The following is a 21,192-nucleotide window of genomic DNA, read 5'->3' as shown; positions in this document are numbered from 1 at the left end:
AAGGATGTCAGGGACAAGATTGTAGACCTACACAAAGCTGGAATGGGCTACACGACCATCGCCAAGCAGCTTGGTGAGAAGGTGACAACAGTTGGTGCGATTATTTGCAATTGGAAGAAACACAAAAGAACTGTCAATCTCCCTCGGTCTGGGGCTCCATGCAAGATCTCACCTCGTGGAGTTGCAATGATCATGAGAACGGTGAGGAATCAGCCCAGAACTACACGGGAGGATCTTGTCAATGATCTCAAGGCAGCTGGGACCATAGTCACCAAGAAAACAATTGGTAACACACTACGCCGTGAAGGACTGAAATCCTGCAGCCCCCGCAAGGTCCCCCTGCTCAAGAAAGCACATATACATGCCCATCTGAAGTTTGCCAATGAACATCTGAATGATTCAGAGGACAACTGGGTGAAAGTGTTGTGGTCAGATGAGACCAAAATGGAGCTCTTTGGCATCAACTCAACTCGCCGTGTTTGGAGGAGGAGGAATGCTGCCTATGACCCCAAGAACACCATCCCCACCGTCAAACATGGAGGTGGAAACATTATGCTTTGGGGGGGTTTTTCTGCTAAGGGGACAGGACAACTTCACCGCATCAAAGGGACGATGGACGGGGCCATGTACTGTCAAATCTTGGGTGAGAACTTCCTTCCCTCAGCCAGGGCATTGAAAATGGGTCGTGGATGGGTATTCCAGCATGACAATGACCCAAAACACACGGCCAAGGCAACAAAGGAGTGGCTCAAGAAGAAGCACATTAAGGTCCTGGAGTGGCCTAGCAAGTCTCCAGACCTTAATCCCATAGAAAATCTGTGGAGGGAGCTGAAGGTTCGAGTTGCCAAACGTCAGCCTCGAAACCTTAATGACTTGGAGAAGATCTGCAAAGAGGAGTGGGACAAAATCCCTCCTGAGATGTGTGCAAACCTGGTGGCCAACTACAAGAAATGTCTGACCTCTGTGATTGCCAACAAGGGTTTTGCCACCAAGTACTAAGTCATGTTTTGCAGAGGGGTCAAATACTTATTTCCCTCATTAAAATGCAAATCATTTAATAATAAAATTTTTGACATGCATTTTTCTGGACTTTGTTGTTGTTGTTATTCTGTCTCTCACTGTTGAAATAAACCTACCATTAAAATTATAGACTGATCATTTCTTTGTCAGTGGGCAAACGTACAAAATCAGCAGGGGATCAAATACTTTTTTCCCTCACTGTATCAGGGTGTCCTAATTGTTGTGAGAATCAAGTGTTCATCTCTATTTTATTTCAATTACATGAAATATCACATTCATCACATTACAGCAAAACGTTGTTTTTATTTCAAAACCGTCACATCAATAGAACTTCCAAGCCTCAGGGCTTGGTGTGTCAACAACATAAGTAGGAGGAGTATCCTGAGGCCCAGCTTGGGGCAGGAACACACTATGTTAAAACAAAACAACACGTAAGGTCAGTCAGATCCCGCAGTGGGAGGAGTCAGAGTCACATGGTAACAACACATGAAGTGAACATTTGAACTATATGAGTTATGACTCTGTTTTACTTCTGTATTAATGCATGTATTATCATTAACACAGCTATTGTTAAGACATGTAGAGCCTATCATTGGTACAGGCTGAGAGAGAGGGGGACAAGACATAGAGATGGGAGTGTCGGGGTATTAGTCCAGGTCTACAAGAGAGCAGGCCTCGATCTCTGACACCAGCCGATGAGGGAACAGTTTGTACTGCAGCCAGGTGGGTTCTGGGACACAGAAGGAGGGAGGTGATAGACATGTTACATCAAATGAAGACAATATAAGCACATACTGTCTCTGACTGAACCCTGAGGTCTCCTGCCCACTGAACAGTCACATAGAAAGACTAGTAAGGCACCAAGGGGTTTTCCATAGATCATGTTAGACAGGGCACCAGTTCTGGGGTCCTAACTCACCCTGGTAGCAGAAGGGGGGGTTGAGCCTGCCGTCGAAACAGGTCTGTGTGTAGGGGAAGCTGCACTGCTTCCTGGAGTGTTTACAGTAGAACGTCACGCTCTCCCCGTGAGGAACCACCGAGTCTGTCACGTCATAGGGCCAACGCTTCAGCCCACCAATCAGAACACGGCTCCGCTCCGCTGGGATTGGACAGCGCGCTAAGAGCAGGAAGTATAGGATGAAGAACAAATAAAGAAGAAAGGTCAATATTCTACCCACTCTCTCTGTATCTCACACACACACACACACAGTGGGCCCTGGGTGTAACAATTAGGTCTCACCTCTGCAGTAGGGCACTGCGCTCCAGGTGCCGTTGGGCTGGCAGGTGACCCGGTTGGGTCCATCCAGCAGGTGGTTCTTCTTACAGAGGTAATAGATGGCATCGCCCACATCGTACTCAGTCCTCTGTACCGCCACCAGGTACCCCTGGTTCACCTCCTGGGGGGGCGGGCACCACACTCCTGGAACAGGAGAGAGAGGGTCACTGTATATACACATTTACATGTTCTTCCATCCTGGTCAAGTCTGCACATCCATAGGATCAGACCAGGATACAAGAACATTGCTGAATGAATTGGCAAGAGATGTTATTCTCTGTTTAGGCCAAAAGGTGGCAGTAAAGCACTATGAAACATAACAACCGACATTTCAGTCTCTCTCACACACATAAAAAGACACACACACACACAAAGTAGAACGATTTCAAGTGCAGAGTACAATAACCTCCTCCGCAAAATACACACACACACAAACACACAACCACACATTCACACACTCACAATCAAAAGGCCCAATCCATCCACCCACACGCCAACCATCAAATTCCATGGCTCTGATGCTCTACCTCTGCTTGCTCTCTCTCTCTATCAAACACTATATATTATAAAACACACACACGTACTTTGACAGATGGGGTGAGGGTACTGCCAGGTCTGATCAATATTACAGAGATTCTCACTGTTTCCCACCAGCTCCCTGGAGAGAGAAGGGGGGGAGAGAGAGGGAGAGAGACAGAGAGAGAGGGGGTGGTTATATGACTAATTGACTGGTAATACACTAAGCGGTGTAGCAGAGGTTAAATGTTCACCTCTCTGTTGGCTCTGTTTCAGAAAGTATGTATTTTCCATACAATACATGATTCCAATTGACATATGCATTGGGATGTGATACATTATTAGATGTGATACATTATTAGATGTGATACATTATTAGATGTGAGTCAGTAAAAAGCATATTAATGGCCTAGTTAACAACAGTAATGTAGACAGCCCAGTCTCTACATAATGAAGTTCCTCCACTTCCACCCCTTACCACCCATCTCTCTCTCTCCTTTGTCTGCATCTGTCTTTCCTCCCTCCCTCCCTCCCTCCCTCCCTCCCTCCCTCCCTCCCTCCCTCCCTCCCTCCCTCCCTCCCTCCCTCCCTCCCTCTCTCTCTCTCTCTCCCTCCCTCTCCCTCTCTCCCTCTCTCTCTCTCTCTCCCTCCCTCTCTCACCCAGACAGACAGGTGTAGCGGATGGTTGTTCCAGCGACTGCGGATCCATCGATGCTGAAGGTGTCGGTCACCTCCTCAGGTAAAGGACATGAGACCTGGGGGGAGGTGGGGGCTACAGAGGGGGCAGACGTAGACACACATGGAGGAGGGAGGAGGGAAGAGAAGAGTGGAAGAGAGAGGGAGGAGAGAGGAACAGAGAGAGGGAGGAGGGAAAGGGAGAGTGAGAAGCACATCTGTAACAAAACACATTTGTACATTCTGTTCAACTGATTCACACACAGACACACACACACACACACACACACACACACACACACACAGGGTGCTGATGATATTTTGCAGTGCCTTCAGAAAGTATTCCCACGCCTTGACATTTTCCACATTTTGTTGTGTTACAGCCTGAATTTAAAAATGATTACATTTAGATTTTGTGTCATTGATCTACACACAATTTCCCATAATGTGTAATTATGTTTTTATACATTTTTGCTAAGTAATGAAAAATTCAAAGCTGAAAGGTCTTAAGTGAATAAGTATTCAACTCCTTTGTTATAGCAAACCTAAATAAGTTCAGGAGTAAACATTTGCTTAACAAGTCACATAATAAATTGCATGGAATAACTCTGTGTGGAATAATGGTGTTTATTAACATGATTTTTTAATGACTACCTCATCTCTGTACCCCACACATACAATTATCTGTAAGGTCCCTCAATCGAGCAGTGAATTTCAAAAACAGATTCAACCACAAAGACCATGGAGGTTTTCCAATGCCTTGCAAAGGTTGATGGGTAAAAAAAAGCAGATATTGAATATCCCTTTGAGCATGGTGAAGTTACTAATTACACTTCGGATGGTGTATAAATACAATCAGTCACTACAAAAATACAGGCATCCTTCCTCAGTTGCCAGAGAGGAAGGAAACCGCTCAGGGATTTCACCATGAGGCCAATGGTGACTTTAAAACAGTTTGTCACACCCTGATCAGCTTCACCTGTCCTCGTTATTGTCTCCACCCCCTCCAGGTGTTGCTTGTTTTCCCTAGTGTATTTATCCCTGTGTCTCTGTGCCAGTTCGTCTTGTATGTTCCAAGTCAACCAGAGGTTTTCCCGTACTCCTGCCTTTGCTATTCTCTTTTTTCTAGTCCTCCCGGTTTTGGCCCTTGCCTGTTCTGGACTCTGTACCCGGCTTCCTGACCATTCTGCCTGCCTTGACCACGAGCCTCTCTGCCACTCTGTACCTCCTGGACTCTGATCTGGTTTTGACCTTTTGCCTGTCCACGACCATTCTCTTGCCTTACCCTATTGGATTATTAAACATTGTAAGACTCCAACCATCTGCCTCCTGTGTCTGCATCTGGGTCTCACCTTGTGTCATGATACAGTTAGAGTTTAATGGCTGTGATAGGAGAAAACTGAGGATGGATCAACAACATTGTAGTTACTCCACAATACTAATCTAAATGACAGAGTGAAACAAAGGAAGTCTGTACTGAATGAAAATATTCCAAACATGCACCCTGTTTGCAATAAGGCACTGAATTAATACTGTATTATATGTTTGGGGAAAATCCAACACAACACAACACATCACTGCGCACCAGTGTTCATATTTTCAAGCATAGTGGTGGCTGCATCATGTTATTGCCATACAACTCTCCTTCCGTGGCCTCAAACTGCTCTTAAACGCAAGTAAAACTAAATGCATGCTATTCAATCGATCACTGCCCGCACCTGCTCGCCCGTCCAGCATCACTACTCTGGACGGCTCTGACTTAGAATACGTGGACAACTACAAATACCTGGGTGTCTGGTTAGACTATAAACTCTCCTTCCAGACACATTAAGCATCTCCTATCCAAAATTAAATCTAGAATCGGCCTCCCATATCGCAACAAAGCATCCTTCATTCATGCTGCCAAGCATACCCTCGTAAAACTGACCATCCTACCGATCCTCGACTTCGGTGATGTCATCTATAAAATAGCCTCCAACACTCTACTCAACAAACTGGATGTAGTCTATCACAGTGCCATCCGTTTTGTCATCAAAGCCCCATACACTACCCACCACTGCGACCTGTACGCTCTCGTTGGTTGGCCCTCGCTTCATACTCGTCACCAAACCCACTGGCTACAGGTTATCTACAAGTCTCTGCTAGGTAAAGCCCCACCTTATCTCAGCTCACTGGTCACCATAGCAGCACCCACTCGTAGCACGCGCTCCAGCAGGTATATCTCACTGGTCATCCCCAAAGCCAATTCCTCCTTTGGTCGTCTTTCCTTCCAGTTCTCTGCTGCCAATGACTGGAACGAACTGCAAAAATCTCTGAAGCTGGAGACTCATATCTCCCTCACTAGCTTTAAGCACCAGCTGTCAGAGCAGCTCACAGATCACTTCACCTGTACATAGCCCATCTGTAAACAGCCCATCTATCTACCTACCTCATCCCCATACTGTATTTATTTATTTATCTTGCTCCTTTGCACCCCAGTATCACTACTTGCACATTCATCTTCTGCACATCTACCATTCCAGTGTTTAATTGCTATATTGTAATTACTTCGCCACCATGGCCTATTTATTGCCTTAACTCCCTTATCTTACCTCATTTGCACTCTCTGTATATAGACTTTTTGTTTTCTTTTGTTCTACTGTATTATTGACTATGTTTTGTTTATTCCATATGTAACTCTGTGTTGTTGTATGTGTCGAATTGCTATGCTTTATCTTGACCAGGTCGCAGTTGCAAATGAGAACTTGTTCTCAGCTAGCCTACCTGGTTAAATAAAGGTGAAATAAAAAAATAAAATAAAAAATACTTGTCATCGGCAAAGACTAGGGAGGTTTTTTTGAATGAAAAGAAAATGAATAGAGCTAAGCACAGGCAACGTAAAAAGAGAACCTGTTACAGTCTGCTTTCCAACAGATACTGGGAGACAAATCCCCCTTTCAGCAGGACAATAAACTAAAATGCAAGGCCACTGGAGTTACTTACTAAGATAAGATGACATTGAATGTTATTAAGTGACCTAGTTACAGTTTTGACTTAAATCGGCTTGAAAATGTCTAGTAATGATCAACAATGAACTTGACAAAGCTTGAAAATTTTTAAAAAGAATAATGGGCAAATATTGTACAATCAAGGTTTGCAAAGCTATTAGACTCATCCAGACAGGCTCACAGCTGTAATCGCTGCCAAAGGGGATTCTAACATGTATTGACTCAGTGGGTTGAATATACTTCTCTAATCAAAATATATTATTTTTCATTAATAAAAAACAAACATGTTTCTTCCACTGAGACATTACAGAGTATTTTGTGTAGATTGTTGACCAATTTTTTTCTTCAATTAAATCTATTTTAATCCCGCTTTGTAACACAACAAAATGTGGAAAAAGTCAAGGGATGTGAAAACTTTCTGAAGGCACTGTATGTCATTCACTGGTGGTGCCTATGTGCTGTTGAGCATGATACCGTTCATAGCCTACACACAGAAACCCACACACATTGTGGAAAGACACACACACACACACACACACACACACACACATATCAGCATGTAACTAATGTGCATAATAGGATTCATAGAAAAAACAGGAACACAACACGCAAATACACACACAGACAAACACACACAGAGCAGCATTTAGCTAATGTGAATAACGGGATTGAGAGAAAGTTAACAGCTAGAGTGCATTCGGAAAGTATTCAGATGCCTTGACTTTCTCCACATTTTGTTACGTTAGTTTAATTTTAAAATGTATTTAAAAAAAAAGTGTTCCTCATCAATCTACACACAATACCCCATAATGACAAATTGAAAACAGGTTTTTAGACATTTTTGCTATTTTATTAAAAGTAAAAAACAGAAATACCTTATTTACATAAGTATTCAAACCATTGTATATGAGACTCAAACTGGTGCATCCTGTTTCCATTGATCATACTTGAGATGTTTCTACAACTTGGATTGGAGTCCACCTGTTGTAAATTCAATTGATTGGACATAATTTGGAAAGGCACACACCTGTCTATATAAGGTCCCACAGTTGACAGTGCATGTCAGAGCAAAAACCAAGCCATGAGGTCAAAGGAATTGTCCGTAGAGCTCAGAGACAGGATTGTGTCGAGGCACAGATCTGGGGAAGGGTACCACCAAGACTCTTCCTAGAGCTGGCCGCCTAGCCGAACTGAGCAATGGAGGGGAGAAGGGCCATGGTCAGGGAGGTGACCAAGAACCTGAGGGTCACACTGACAGAGCTCCAGAGTTCCTCTGTGGAGATGGGAGGACCTTCCAGAAGGACAATCATCTCTGCAGCACTCTACCAATCATGCATTTATGATAGAGTGGCCAGACAGGAGCCACTCCTCAGTAAAAGGCTCATGACAGCCCATGTGGAGTTTGCCAAAAGGCACCTAAATACTCTCAGACCATGAGAAACAAGATTCTCTGGTCTGATGAAACCAAGATTAAACTCTTTGGCCTGAATGCCAAGCGCCACATCTGGAGGAAACCTGGCACCATCCTTACGGTGAAGCATGATGGTGGCAGCATCATGTTTTGGGGATGTTTTTCAGCGGCAGGGACTGAGAGACTAGTCAGGATCGAGGCAAAGATGAACGGAGCAAAGTACAGAGAGATCCTTGATGAAAACCTGCTCTAGAGCTCTCAGGACCTCAGACTGGGGCGAAGGTTCACCTTCTAACAGGACAACAACCCTAAGCACACAGCCAAGACAACGCAGGAGTGGCTTCGGGACAAGTGACGGAATGTCCTTGAGTGGCCCAGCCCGAGCCCGGAATTTAACCCAATCGAACATCTCTGGAGAGACCTGAAAATAGCTGTGCAGCAACACTCCCCATCCAACCTGACAGAGCTTGAGAGGATATGCAGAGAAGAATGGGAGAAACTCCCCAAATACAGGTGTGCCAAGCTTGTTGCGTCATACCCAAGAAGACTTGAGGCTGTAATCGTGCTTCAACAAAGTACCGAGTAAAGCGTCTGAATACTTAATTTTCCAAGAGAGGAATACTTTAAATGTCATATTTCCGTTTTTTTTTATTATTATAAATTTGCCTAAACGTCGAAAAAACTGTTTTTGCTTTGTCATTATGGGGTGTTGTGTGTAGACTGATGAAGAAAAAAAACAATTTAATCCATTTTAGAATAAGGCTGTAACCTAACAAAATGTGTAAAAAGTCAAGGGGTCTGAATACTTTCTGAATGCACTATAGGTGTGAGATGACACAGCAGACAGGGGGAAGTGGAATGGGGGGGCTCCTCTTCAGGATACATAGCGGTCAACACCTCACATGTCCCTTTCACTGGCCAGGTGACTCATATAACAATAACCTTTGTAGGTTATAGGTGTTGCAGGTTGTCATAGCTTTGAGTCAGGAAACTGAATATCCTCTGAGAAAACAGGAATCTGAAAATAGATTATGGTAACTAGCTGATAAGTATGCATATTGCTGCAGAGAGAGATAGAGAGAGAGTGACAGAGAGAGAGAGTGACAGAGAGAGAGAGAGAGTGACAGAGAGAGCGAGAGTGTGACAGAGTGACAGAGTGAGAGAGAGAGTGAGAGAGAGTGACAGAGAGAGAGAGACATTGGCAGAGAGAGAGAGAGAGTGAGAGAGATTGACAGAGAGAGAGAGACATTGGCAGAGAGAGAGAGAGATTGACAGAGAGAGAGAGACATTGGCAGAGAGAGAGAGAGAGAGAGTGAGAGAGATTGACAGAGAGAGAGAGACATTGGCAGAGAGAGAGAGATTGACAGAGAGAGAGAGACATTGGCAGAGAGAGAGAGAGAGAGATTGACAGAGCGAGAGAGACTGAGAAAGAGAGAAAGAGATGCGGCATTAGTTGTGTAACCACATGGATGGCTCATTCCTGGAAGTATGAGAGCCTCTCGTTCGTGGAAATATAAATATCTAGAGAGGCTCTTTGTAGGGGTGTTGAAGTGACCTCAGATTTACAGGGAGGGATGTTCGATGGGTAGTGTGATATGCAGACTAACTACAGCAGGTACAGAGAGGCTCTCTTCTGTGGAAAACTCTCCCATAGACACACATGAGCAACATCAAAAGGGGTCAGTTCACTGAGTGTTTATGAAATATATCTAATCCTATACGTAGCTATATAAATTATGTATGGGCGGGGTGAGTGAGTTGAGTGTGTGGCTGTATGGGGAGTGAGTGTGATTATGAAATATATCTAATCCTATACGTAGCTATATAAATTATGTATGGGCGGGGTGAGTGAGTTGAGTGTGTGGCTGTATGGGGAGTGAGTGTGAGTGTGTGGCTGTATGGGGAGTGAGTGTGAGTGTGTGGCTGTATGGGGAGTGAGTGTGACTGTGTGGCTGTATGGGGAGTGAGTGTGAGTGTGTGGCTGTATGGGGAGTGAGTGTGACTGTGTGGCTGTATGGGGAGTGAGTGTGAGTGTGTGGCTGTATGGGGAGTGAGTGCCTGCCTGCCTGCCTGCCTCCCACACAGCCAGGGCCCAGTGTGAAACTACTGTTGGCTGACAGGTACCTCTGTCTTAAAGGAGTGATAGTGAAAGCAGAGAGATGTCCATAGATGACCAGGTGGTCAAAGCTGTGCACCTCTTTCACGGTCAAGTCCACCACACACACACACACACACACACACACACACACACACACACACACACACACACACACACACACACACACACACACACACACACACACACACACACACACACACACACACACACACACACACACACACACACACACACACACACACTGCACACCTCTCTCTACAGCCCAGTTCTGCTTCACCAAACAAACACACTAAATAGCCCAGAGCTGCTTGCTTGTCCTTGGCTCTCTCTGAGGGGGGAGACCTTATCAGGGGCCTCTCAGATGGAAAGGGATGAGAGTAAGAGAGGATGAGAGGAGAGGAGAAGAGGGAACAGCATGGCCCAGAGCTGCATGAGCAAGAGTGCTCTCTGACTGTGATCCGTCGCCCACACACACACACACACACACACACACACACACACACACACACACACACACACACACACACACACACACACACACACACACACACACACACACACACACACACACACACACAGCTCTTTGACACTCTATCTGTGATCCACCTCCCACACACATTAAATGTATACACAAAATCTCTTCTTTTCTCTCGCCCCCCTCTCTCTCTCTCTCTCGCTCTCTCCTCTCTCTCTCTCTCTCTCTCTCTCTCTCCCTCTCTCTCTCTCTCTCTCTCCCCTCTCTCTCTCTCCCCCTCTCTCCCCCCTCTCTCTCTCTCTCCCCCTCTCTCTCCCCCTCTCTCTCTCCCCCTCTCTCTCTCTCTCTCTCTCTCTCTCCCCTCCCTCTCCCCCTCTCTCTCTCTCTCCCCTCTCTCTCCCCCCCACTCTCTGTCTCTCTCTCTCTCTCTTAAACTCACACACATACACACAGCTATTTGACACTCTGACAGTGATCTACCGCCCACTGCCTCTCAATAAGCACGATGTAGCACAGCTCCAATACACACAGGAAGATACCCAGCCAACCTACTGCCTGTCTCTGTGAAGGAGCTCTGTGAGACTGGGACATGGACACACACACACATACACAAACACAAACATATCACACTGTAAGTACACACACACACAAACAAAAACATATAACACTATAAGTACACACACATACACACACACACACACACAAACACAAACACAAACATATAACACTATAAGTACACACACACACAAACACACACACACACACAAACACAAACATATCACACTATAAGTACACACACACACACACACACAAACACAAACATATCACACTATAAGTACACACACACACACACACACAATAGTGCACAGAGGACACAAATGCATGTAGACCTTCACACTCTTAAAATACACACTTGACTCACACACTGAAACACACAACGGTTAAATAAAGGTTAAAAGAACCCAGCCAGGAGGAGATGAAGACTAGAACATGCTCTTTCACCCCATCTGGCACAGACACTGTGAACTAATCAAGCCCTGCCTCTCTCTGGACTGCAGTCCTAGTATCAACAGCTGATAGTCCCGTTGCTAAGGCAATTTAGAGAATGGGCCCTGGTTACACAATGTCTCAGTCTATGCAAACAGACAAACTGCCAACAAAATAACACCATCACAGAGGCCCTCATTCCTGAGGTACACACACACACACACACACACACACACACACACACACACACACACACAGAGAGAGAGAGAGACACCTAGAACCTAAAAGGGTTCTCCTATGGGGGCAGCTGAAGAACCCTAAAGAAAATAACCCTTTTTGAAAAACTACTTCTGGAAAAAAGATAAATAAAATAGAATATGATGTAACACATAGAAATGGACTGAATAGAACAGAGGGAGTGAATTATGTTCTATTCCATTCACTGTGCAGTATGTGCATTCCATTCCATTCTTTGGGTGCGGCAGGTAGCCTAGCGGTTAAGAGTGTTGAGCCAATAACTCCCTTGAGCAAGGCAGATAATCCCCCAACAACACCTGCTCCCCGGGTGCCAATGACATGGACGTCGAGTAAGGGAGTCCCCCGCACCTCTCTGACTCAGAGGGGTTGGGTTAAAGGCGGAAGACACATTTCGGTTGAATTCATTCAGTTATGTAACTGACTAGGTACCCCCTTCCCTTCCCCTTCCCTATTTCCAGGGTCCTTCTAATGAGCAGAGATAATGTTATCTAAATTGCATCCAGAACATTCTGCCTCTCTGCTCTGTTCTTGTACCCACCTGTGCAGTTGGGATCATCATCGCTCCATTGTCGGTCGCCTTGGCAACGACGGATGGCTGCATCCAAGCCATTGGGCAACATGTAGCCTGTGTCACAATGCACCTCGAGGAGGGCAGAGAAGGAGGGAGTGGGAGAGAGGAGGGAAGCAACAAAGTTGTTCCCTGAGGGCAGGGGCCAGGGACAAGTACGACCTGGGGAAGAAAGAGAGGAAGAGATGGAGGAGTGGAGAGGTTAACGAGGAAAGATCAGATAATCAAGAACAGTTTAGAATGGGTTTAGTGTGTTTCTGGGCAGATGAACTGAAAAGAAGGCACTTCCAGATGGGGCATCATTGGTGATGATGTAAAGCCATGTCGAGTGCCCTCATTTCCTCATTTGGAGCACACATGAACATGTGCAATGATTTAAAAAAATTATCCCTCGCAGCTAAGGTCCAAATGACAAACCAGAACACACACGTACCTGGAGTCACACAGCTGAAGTCCAACTGGCAAACCAGAACACACACACGTACCTGGAGTCACACAGCTGAGGTCCAACTGACAAACCAGAACACACACACGTACCTGGAGCCACACAGCTGAGGTCCAACTGACAAACCAGAACACACACACGTACCTGGAGCCACACAGCTGAGGTCCAACTGACAAACCAGAACACACACACGTACCTGGAGTCACACAGCTGAGGTCCAACTGACAAACCAGAACACACACACGTACCTGGAGCCACACAGCTGAGGTCCAACTGACAAACCAGAACACACACACGTACCTGGAGCCACACAGCTGAGGTCCAACTGACAAACCAGAACACACACACGTACCTGGAGCCACACAGCTGAGGTCCAACTGACAAACCAGAACACACACACGTACCTGGAGTCACACAGCTGAGGTCCAACTGACAAACCAGAACACACACACGTACCTGGAGTCACACAGCTGAGGTCCAACTGACAAACCAGAACACACACACGTACCTGGAGTCACACAGCTGAGGTCCAACTGACAAACCAGAACACACGCACCTGGAGTCACACAGCTGAGGTCCAACTGACAAACCAGAACACACACACGTACCTGGAGCCACACAGCTGAGGTCCAACTGACAAACCAGAACACACACACGCACCTGGAGTCACACAGCTGAGGCCACACTGGCCGTCACACAGACACTGGCGCTTGTTGCCACAGTCCTTGTCCTGTGTACAGGGTTTTGGACACGTCCTTCTCCGCTCGTTACCCAGCAGCCTCTCTGGACACGCATCAGATGCCTGGACTAGGAGAGAGACAGAGGTGGAGAGATGTGGCCCTCTAGCTCAGTTGGTTGAGCATGGTGATTGCAACGTAAGCGCGGTGGGTTTGATATCCGGGACCACCCAAATGACTGTAAGTCACTTTGGTTAAAAGTGTCTACTAAATGGCATATATTATTATATTATGTCAGAGGTCTTCAACCTTTTCTTGCCCAGGGACCCCCTCCCAGGCAAACCGTCCACCCAGGGACCCCCTCCCAGGAAAACCGGCCACACAGGGAACCACTCCCAGGCAAACCTGCCACCCAGGGACCCCCTCCCAGGCAAACCGTCCACCCAGGGACCCCCTCCCAGGAAAACCGGCCACACAGGGAACCACTCCCAGGCAAACCTGCCACCCAGGGACCCCCTCCCAGGAAAACCGGCCACACAGGGAACCACTCCCAGGCAAACCTGCCACCCAGGGACCCCCTCCCAGGCAAACCGTCCACCCAGGGACCCCCTCCCAGGAAAACCGGCCACACAGGGAACCACTCCCAGGCAAACCTGCCACCCAGGGACCCCCTCCCAGGCAAACCGTCCACCCAGGGACCCCGTCCCAGGAAAACTGGCCACCCAGGGACCCCGTCCCAGGAAAACCTGCCACCCAGGGACCCCCTCCCAGGAAAACCGGCCACCCAGGGAACCACTCCCAGGAAAACTGGCCACCCAGGGAACCACTCCCAGGCAAACCTGCCACCCAGGGACCCCCTCCCAGGCAAACCATCCACCCAGGGACCCCCTCCCAGGCAAACCTGCCACCCAGGGACCCCCTCCCAGGAAAACCGGCCACCCAGGGACCCACTCCCAGGTAAACCGTCCACCCAGGGACCCCCTCCCAGGCAAACCGTCCACCCAGGGACCCCCTCCCAGGTAAACCGTCCACCCAGGGACCCCCTCCCAGACAAACCGGCCACCCAGGGACCCCCGTCATAGATTAGCCCCCCAAATAAATTGCATGTCTTGTCTTATCATCAGGTGAATGACAATGGCAAGGAGAAGTAATCAGCATTTTAAAATTAATAGATTTGATAGATTGTTTTTCATTATGTTGACCTCCCCACATTGTAACTGGAAGAGGAAGTGTAAACTCTATCATAGCCTATTAGCTAGAAAAATCACTCCAAACACATTTTCACTAATAGCTGCTGTTTAGCTGGTTAAACAAAGTTTAGCCCTGTGTTGGGAAAAATGCATTTCCAAGACAAGTCAAGAAAGTTTACTTTCTTAATTGGCTCAAATAAATGTAATTTTCTCAATATTAGGAGTTGAGAAATAAAGTTGGCGTCATTAGATAGAAGATATTCTCCTATTTTCTACTGTTGATATGTAATTAAACATTACTTTATTCTGTTGTTGCTAGCAATATTCATATAAACACTGAGAGACCATATATACAGTACCAGTCAAAAGTTTGGACACCTACTCATTCCAGAGTTTTTCTTTATTTTTACTATTTTCTACATCGTATAATAATAGTGAAGACATCAAAACGATGAAATAACACATATGGAATCATGTAGTAACATTTTTTTTTTAAACAAATCAAAATTCTTCAAAGTAGCCACCCTTTGCCTTGATGACAGCTTTACACACTCTTGGCATTCTCTCAACCAGCTTCATGAGGTAGTCACCTGGAATGCCTTTCAATTAACAGGTGTGCCTTGTTAAAAGTTCATTTGTGGAATTTGTTTCCTTTTTAATGCGTTTGAGCCAATCAGTTGTGTTGTGACAAGGTGTCACGCTCTGACCTATGAGAGCTGTTTTTTCTCTGGTTAGTTAGGTCAGGGTGTGATATGGGTGGGCAGTCTATGTTTTTTGTTTCTATGTTTTGTTCTTGTTTTTCTATTTCTAGGTTGAGTTTTGGATGATCTCCAGTTAGAGGCAGCTGGTTCGTGTTGTCTCTAATTGGAGATCATATTTAAGTTGGGGTTTGTCTATGGGGTTTTGTGGGTAGTTGTTTTCCATTTTGTGAGTATCACCTGGCGGAACTGTTGGCTGTCGTTTTGTTGTTTGGTTTAAGTGTTATCAATAACGTATATATGAGCACTCTACACGCCGCACCTTGGTCCCCTTTATACGACCCTCGTTACACAAGGTGGGGGGGTAAACAGAAGATAGCTCTATTTGGTAAAAGACCAAGTCCTTATTATGGCAAGAACAGCTCAAATAAACAAAGAAAAATGACAGTCCATCATTACTTTGAGACATAAAGGCCAGTCATTATGGAACATTTCAAGAACTTTGAACGTTTCTTCAAGAGCAGTCGCAAAAACCATCAAGCGCTATGATGAAACTGGCTCTCATGAGGACCGCCACAGGAAAGGAAGACCCAGAGTTACCTCTGCTGCAGAGGATAAGTTCATTAGAGTTACCAGCATCCAAAATTGCAGCCCAAATAAATGCTTCACAGAGTTCAAGCAACAGACACATCTGTTCAGAGGAGACTGCATGAATCAGCCCTTCATAGTCGAATTGCTGCAAAGAAACCTCTACTAAAGGACATCAATAAGAAGAAGAGACTTGCTTGGGCCAAGAAACATGAGCAATGGACATTAGAGTTAAATGGCTGTGATAGAAGAAAACTGAGGATGGATCAACAGCATAATAGTAACCTAAATGACAGAGCGAAAAGAAGCAAGCCTGTACTGTCACACCCTGATCTGTTTCACCTGTCTTTGTGCTTGTCTCCACCCCCCTCCAGGTGTCACCCATCTTCCCCATTATCACCAGTGTTTTTATACCTGTGTTCTCTGTTTGTCTGTTGCCAGTTTGTTTTACTTTGTGAAACCTAACAGCATTTTTACACTTGTTCTAGTTCCTGTTTTCTAGTTTTTCCCGGTTTTTACCATTCTGCCTGCCCTAACCCTGAGCCTGCCTACCATTCTGTACCTTGTCACACCATACTGGATTATTGACTCCTGCCTGCTCTGACCCTGAGACTGCCTGCCGTTCTGGGCCTTTCGCACCCTATCTGGATTACTGACCTCTGCCTACCCTTGACTTGTCGTTTTGCCTGCCCCTGTCCTAGTAATAAACTTTTGTTACTTCGACACTGTCTGCATCTGGGTCTTACCTGAAACGTGACATGTACAGAATAAAAATATTCCCAAAATACATCCTGTTTGCAATAAGGCACTAAAGTAAAACTGCAAAACAATTGGCAAAGGAATTCACTTTATTTCCTGAATACAAAGAGTTTTGTTTGGGGCAAATCCAACACAACACATCATTTTGTACCACTCTTCATATTTTCAAGAATGGTGGTGGCTGCATCTTGTTGTGGGTATGCTTGTCTTTGGCAAGGACTAGTTGTTTAGGATAAAAAGAAACGGAATAGAGCTAAGCACAGGCAAAATCCTAGAGGAAAACCTGTTTCAGTCTGCTTTCCAACAGACACTAGGAGACAAATTCACCTTTCACCAAGGCAATAACCCAAAATACAAGGCCAAATATACACTGGAGTTGCTTACCAAGATGACATAGAATGTCCCTGAGGGGCGTAGTTAAAATGTTGACTTAAATCAGATTGAAAATGGCTGTTTAGTAATGATCAACAACCAACTTGACAGAGCTTGAAGAATAAATAAAAAATGACGTGCAAACATTTTGGGCTCCTGAGTGGTGCAGTGGTCTAAGACACTACATCTCAGTGCAAGAGCCGTCACTGCAGGACCTGTTTCGAATCCAGGCTGCATCACATCCGGCCATGATTGGGAGTCCCATACGGCGGCGCACAATTGGCCTAGCGTCGTCCAGGTTTGGCTAGGGTAGGATTGGGAGTCCCATAGGGCGGCACACATTGTAAATAAGAATTTGTTCTTAACTGACTTGCCTAGTTAAATAAAAATAAATTGTACAATCCAGGTGTGCAAAGCTCTTAGAGACTTACCCAGAAAGATCTACAGCTATAAGGTGATTTGAACGTGTTGACTCAGGGGTGTGAATACTTAAGTAAATTAGATATTTCATTTTCAATAAATTTGCTAACATTTCTAGAAAAGTGGAATAAGTCCAGGGGTATGAATACTTTCTGGAGGCACTATAGATAGATGAATCAAATCAGACCTGGAATGTAGTACCTTGACCAGGAGAGTGAAATGGAGAGGTTGGAACATGAAATCGTAGTTGAAATGTGAACTGAAGTTGAAGTTGGAATCAGATGGGGCCTTTTTTCTATCAAACCTGGTACCCAGGTTTTCAAAGAGGACAATTTTCTTCTGGCACATTTGTAGGGATTCATGTACTTAGGTAAGCAAAGGCTACAGTGATGTGCAGAATGTAAACCTGGTTATAGTTTGATTGAATAGGGGCCTAAATCTGATTCCAATTTGGACATCTAGTTCTATGATTTCATTTCTTCCCAGGAATCCATTGTATTTTGCTTCCATGTGTTTAACATAAAACACATCATTAATTCATATCCGCAATACAGCATGGACTGTCGCCAAGCACCTACACACACACACACACACACACACACACACACACACACACACACACACACAGAGAGAGAGAGAGAGACACACGCCCTTAATGTACAGCACATCTGGAACGGAAAGAGAGGGGTCCCCCAACTCGTGTTCTCTCATGCTGACAGCTGCATACGTGTGACCAATTAACGGCATATATTCATATACTGTACACACAGGTGGACACAGGGACACACACACACTACATATACACAACTGTGCAAACACACATACACAGACATTGGCTCTCATACACCTGCTGCAGCACCCCCTGAAAAATCTAAATTAAAAAAAGAAATACAAAATTGGTGAACTGGGCCTTTATTACTCCTGTATGAGTGGGGAAATTCACTTACAGTGTGTTACATTTAGTTTAGTATTGTGTCTCATATTCCTAGCACGCAATGACTACTTCAAGCTTATGACTCTACAAACTTGTTGGATGCATTTGTTTTGGTTGTGTTTTGGATTATGTTGCGCATAATAGAAATAATAGAAATGAATGCCAAATAATGTATTGTGGCATTTTGGAGTAACTTTTATTGTTAATAAGAATAGAATAGGTTTATGAACAGTATTACATTAATGTGGATGCTACCATGATTGCTAAAAATCGTGAGTTATTTGTGAATAAGGATGAGTGAGAAGGTTACAGAGTCATACAGTAAATATCATACCCCCAACGCCTGCTAACCTCTGAGAGATTAGTATGTTTTGGATGCTTTGTACAAAACACAACCAAATAAAACTGCAAATGCATTCAATAAGTTTGTAGTCAGGAGTGTATCAGCATGCCCCAACCATAACACACAACCAAAACCACAGCCTATGTTAATACAACAAAGACAGGAACAAATATTAAATATACAGTACACTCATTGAAAAACAAATGCAAGCTCTAGATTTTTAAATGATTTGAAATAATCAACCGATTTACTCATCTATCCAAGGGCCAAACCAAAGCCCAGCTCAGCCTAGGTGGGACAAGCTCTGTCTAGGCATCACATACAGTTACATAGTCATAGACAATGTGTGTGAGAGAGAGATAGAGGTCTGAGCTGAGCTTACCTGCAGTCTGCAGAGAGACAGAGGCAGCCAGAGCCCACAGAGACAGCAGCAGCACAGAGTCCATCCTTCCAGCCTAGACCCTGGTCTCAGCCGTTATGCGGGAGGCACACTAGGAAACAGAACATTTTGGGGATAGGGGAACAAAAGGGAAAAGGGGGAGAGAGAGGGAGGGATGGATAAGGTACAGCCCAGGAACACACATCTGGTTTGCATTGAGTGTTTAGAACACTGGGGAAAATTCCATTGGAAGTGACCTTTCACCCATTTATGTTAATAGAGCTGAGAGAAGGGGGTCAAGAGGTCAAACAGAGCAGCTGACATTACAGTCTCCCACTCACACACATACACACACACACACACACACACACACACACACACGCACACATACATACACACACCTGTAATCAACAGGGTCTACTGATCAAACAGTTACAGGTTCTATTATTACTACCTGAGCCAGATCACACACACACACACACATACACAATGATAAAGGTCAATAGACATCTTCTGATGTCAGTTATTTTTATTGAGTCACTTCAACAGTGTTACAATCAAAGAAAAACAATACAATTTTATAGTTACTACTATAGTCTTCTGTTTATATCCTGATTTGCATTTTAATGAGGGAAATAAGTATTTAACCCCCTCTCAATCAGAAAGATTTCTGGCTCCCAGGTGTCTTTTATACAGGTAACGAGCTGAGATTAGGAGCACACTCATAAAGGGAGTGCTCCTAATCTCAGTTTGTTACCTGTATAAAAGACACCTGTCCACAGAAGCAATCAATCAATCAGATTCCAAACTCTCCACCATGGCCAAGACCAAAGAGCTCTCCAAGGATGTCAGGGACAAGATTGTAGACCTACACAAGGCTGGAAGGGGCTACAAGACCATCGCCAAGCAACTTGGTGAGAAGGTGACAACATTTACATTTTAGTCATTTAGCAGACGCTCTTATCCAGAGCGACTTACAGTAGTGAATGCATACATTTCATTAAAAAAAATCTCTCCGGTCCCCCGTGGGAATCGAACCCACAACCCTAGCATTGCAAACACCATGCTCTACCAACTGAACCACACGGGACCTAGTTGGTGCGATTATTCGCAAATGGAAGAAACACAAAAGAACTGTCAATCTCCCTCGGTCTGGGGCTCCATGCAAGATCTCACCTCGTGGAGTTGCAATGATCATGAGAACGGTGAGGAATCAGCCCAGAACTACACGGGAGGATCTTGTCAATGATCTCAAGGCAGCTGGGACCATTGTCACCAAGAAAACAATTGGTAACACACTACGCCATGAAGGACTAAAATCCTGCAGCCCCCGCAAGGTCCCCCTGCTCAAGAAAGCACATATACATGCCCGTCTGAAGTTTGCCAATGAACATCTGAATGATTCAGAGGACAACTGGGTAAAAGTGTTGTGGTCAGATGAGACCAAAATGGAGCTCTTTGGCATCAACTCAACTCGCCGTGTTTGGAGGAGGAGGAATGCTGCCTATGACCCCAAGAACACCATCCCCACCGTCAAACATGGAGGTGGAAACATTATGCTTTGGAGGTGTTTTTCTGCTAAGGGGACAGGACAACTTCACCGCATCAAAGGGACGATGGACGGGGCCATGTACCGTCAAATCTTGGGTGAGAACCTCCTTCCCTCAGCCAGGGCATTGAAAATGGGTCGTGGATGGGTATTCCAGCATGACAATGACCCAAAACACACGGCCAAGGCAACAAAGGAGTGGCTCAAGAAGAAGCACATTAAGGTCCTGGAGTGGCCTAGCCAATCTCCAGACCTTAATCCCATAGAAAATCTGTGGAGGGAGCTGAAGGTTCGAGTTGCCAAACGTCAGCCTTGAAACCTTAATGACTTGGAGAAGATCTGCAAAAAGGAGTGGGACAAAATCCCTCCTGAGATGTGTGCAAACCTGGTGGCCAACTACAAGAAACGTCTGACCTCTGTGATTGCCAACAAGGGTTTTCCCACCAAGTACTAAGTCATGTTTTGCAGAGGGGTCAAATACTTATTTCCCTCATTAAAATGCAAATAATTTTATAACATTTTTGACATGCGTTTTTCTGGATATTT

General features: G+C 45.2%; 1 protein-coding gene across 2 annotated transcripts; it reads right to left on the bottom strand.

The window, feature by feature from the left end:
- Positions 1-1,303: 1,303 nt before the first annotated feature.
- LOC106605775 (beta-2-glycoprotein 1-like) lies at positions 1,304-19,246 on the bottom strand. 2 transcript variants are annotated; one of them, XM_014201709.2, is made up of 8 exons: positions 19,101-19,217; positions 13,398-13,544; positions 12,263-12,454; positions 3,473-3,584; positions 2,881-2,954; positions 2,261-2,440; positions 1,940-2,137; positions 1,304-1,750 (listed from the first exon to the last, which is right to left on the bottom strand). In XM_014201709.2, the coding sequence occupies exons 1-8, from the start codon at positions 19,162-19,164 to the stop codon at positions 1,668-1,670; spliced, it is 1,050 nt and encodes a 349-aa protein (XP_014057184.1). In that variant the 5' UTR covers positions 19,165-19,217; the 3' UTR covers positions 1,304-1,667. The 2 variants fall into 2 exon arrangements, with proteins under 2 accessions (XP_014057184.1, XP_014057185.1); XM_014201710.2 differs by lacking the exon at positions 13,398-13,544 and having other exon boundaries at positions 19,101-19,246.
- Between the last annotated feature and the right edge of the window lie 1,946 nt (positions 19,247-21,192).

This window comes from Salmo salar, chromosome ssa02 (assembly GCF_905237065.1).
Source record: "Salmo salar chromosome ssa02, Ssal_v3.1, whole genome shotgun sequence".
Lineage (NCBI taxonomy): Eukaryota > Metazoa > Chordata > Actinopteri > Salmoniformes > Salmonidae > Salmo > Salmo salar.
The sequence above is the reverse complement of the archived record's forward strand: the minus strand, read 5'-3'. Positions and strand labels throughout refer to the sequence as shown.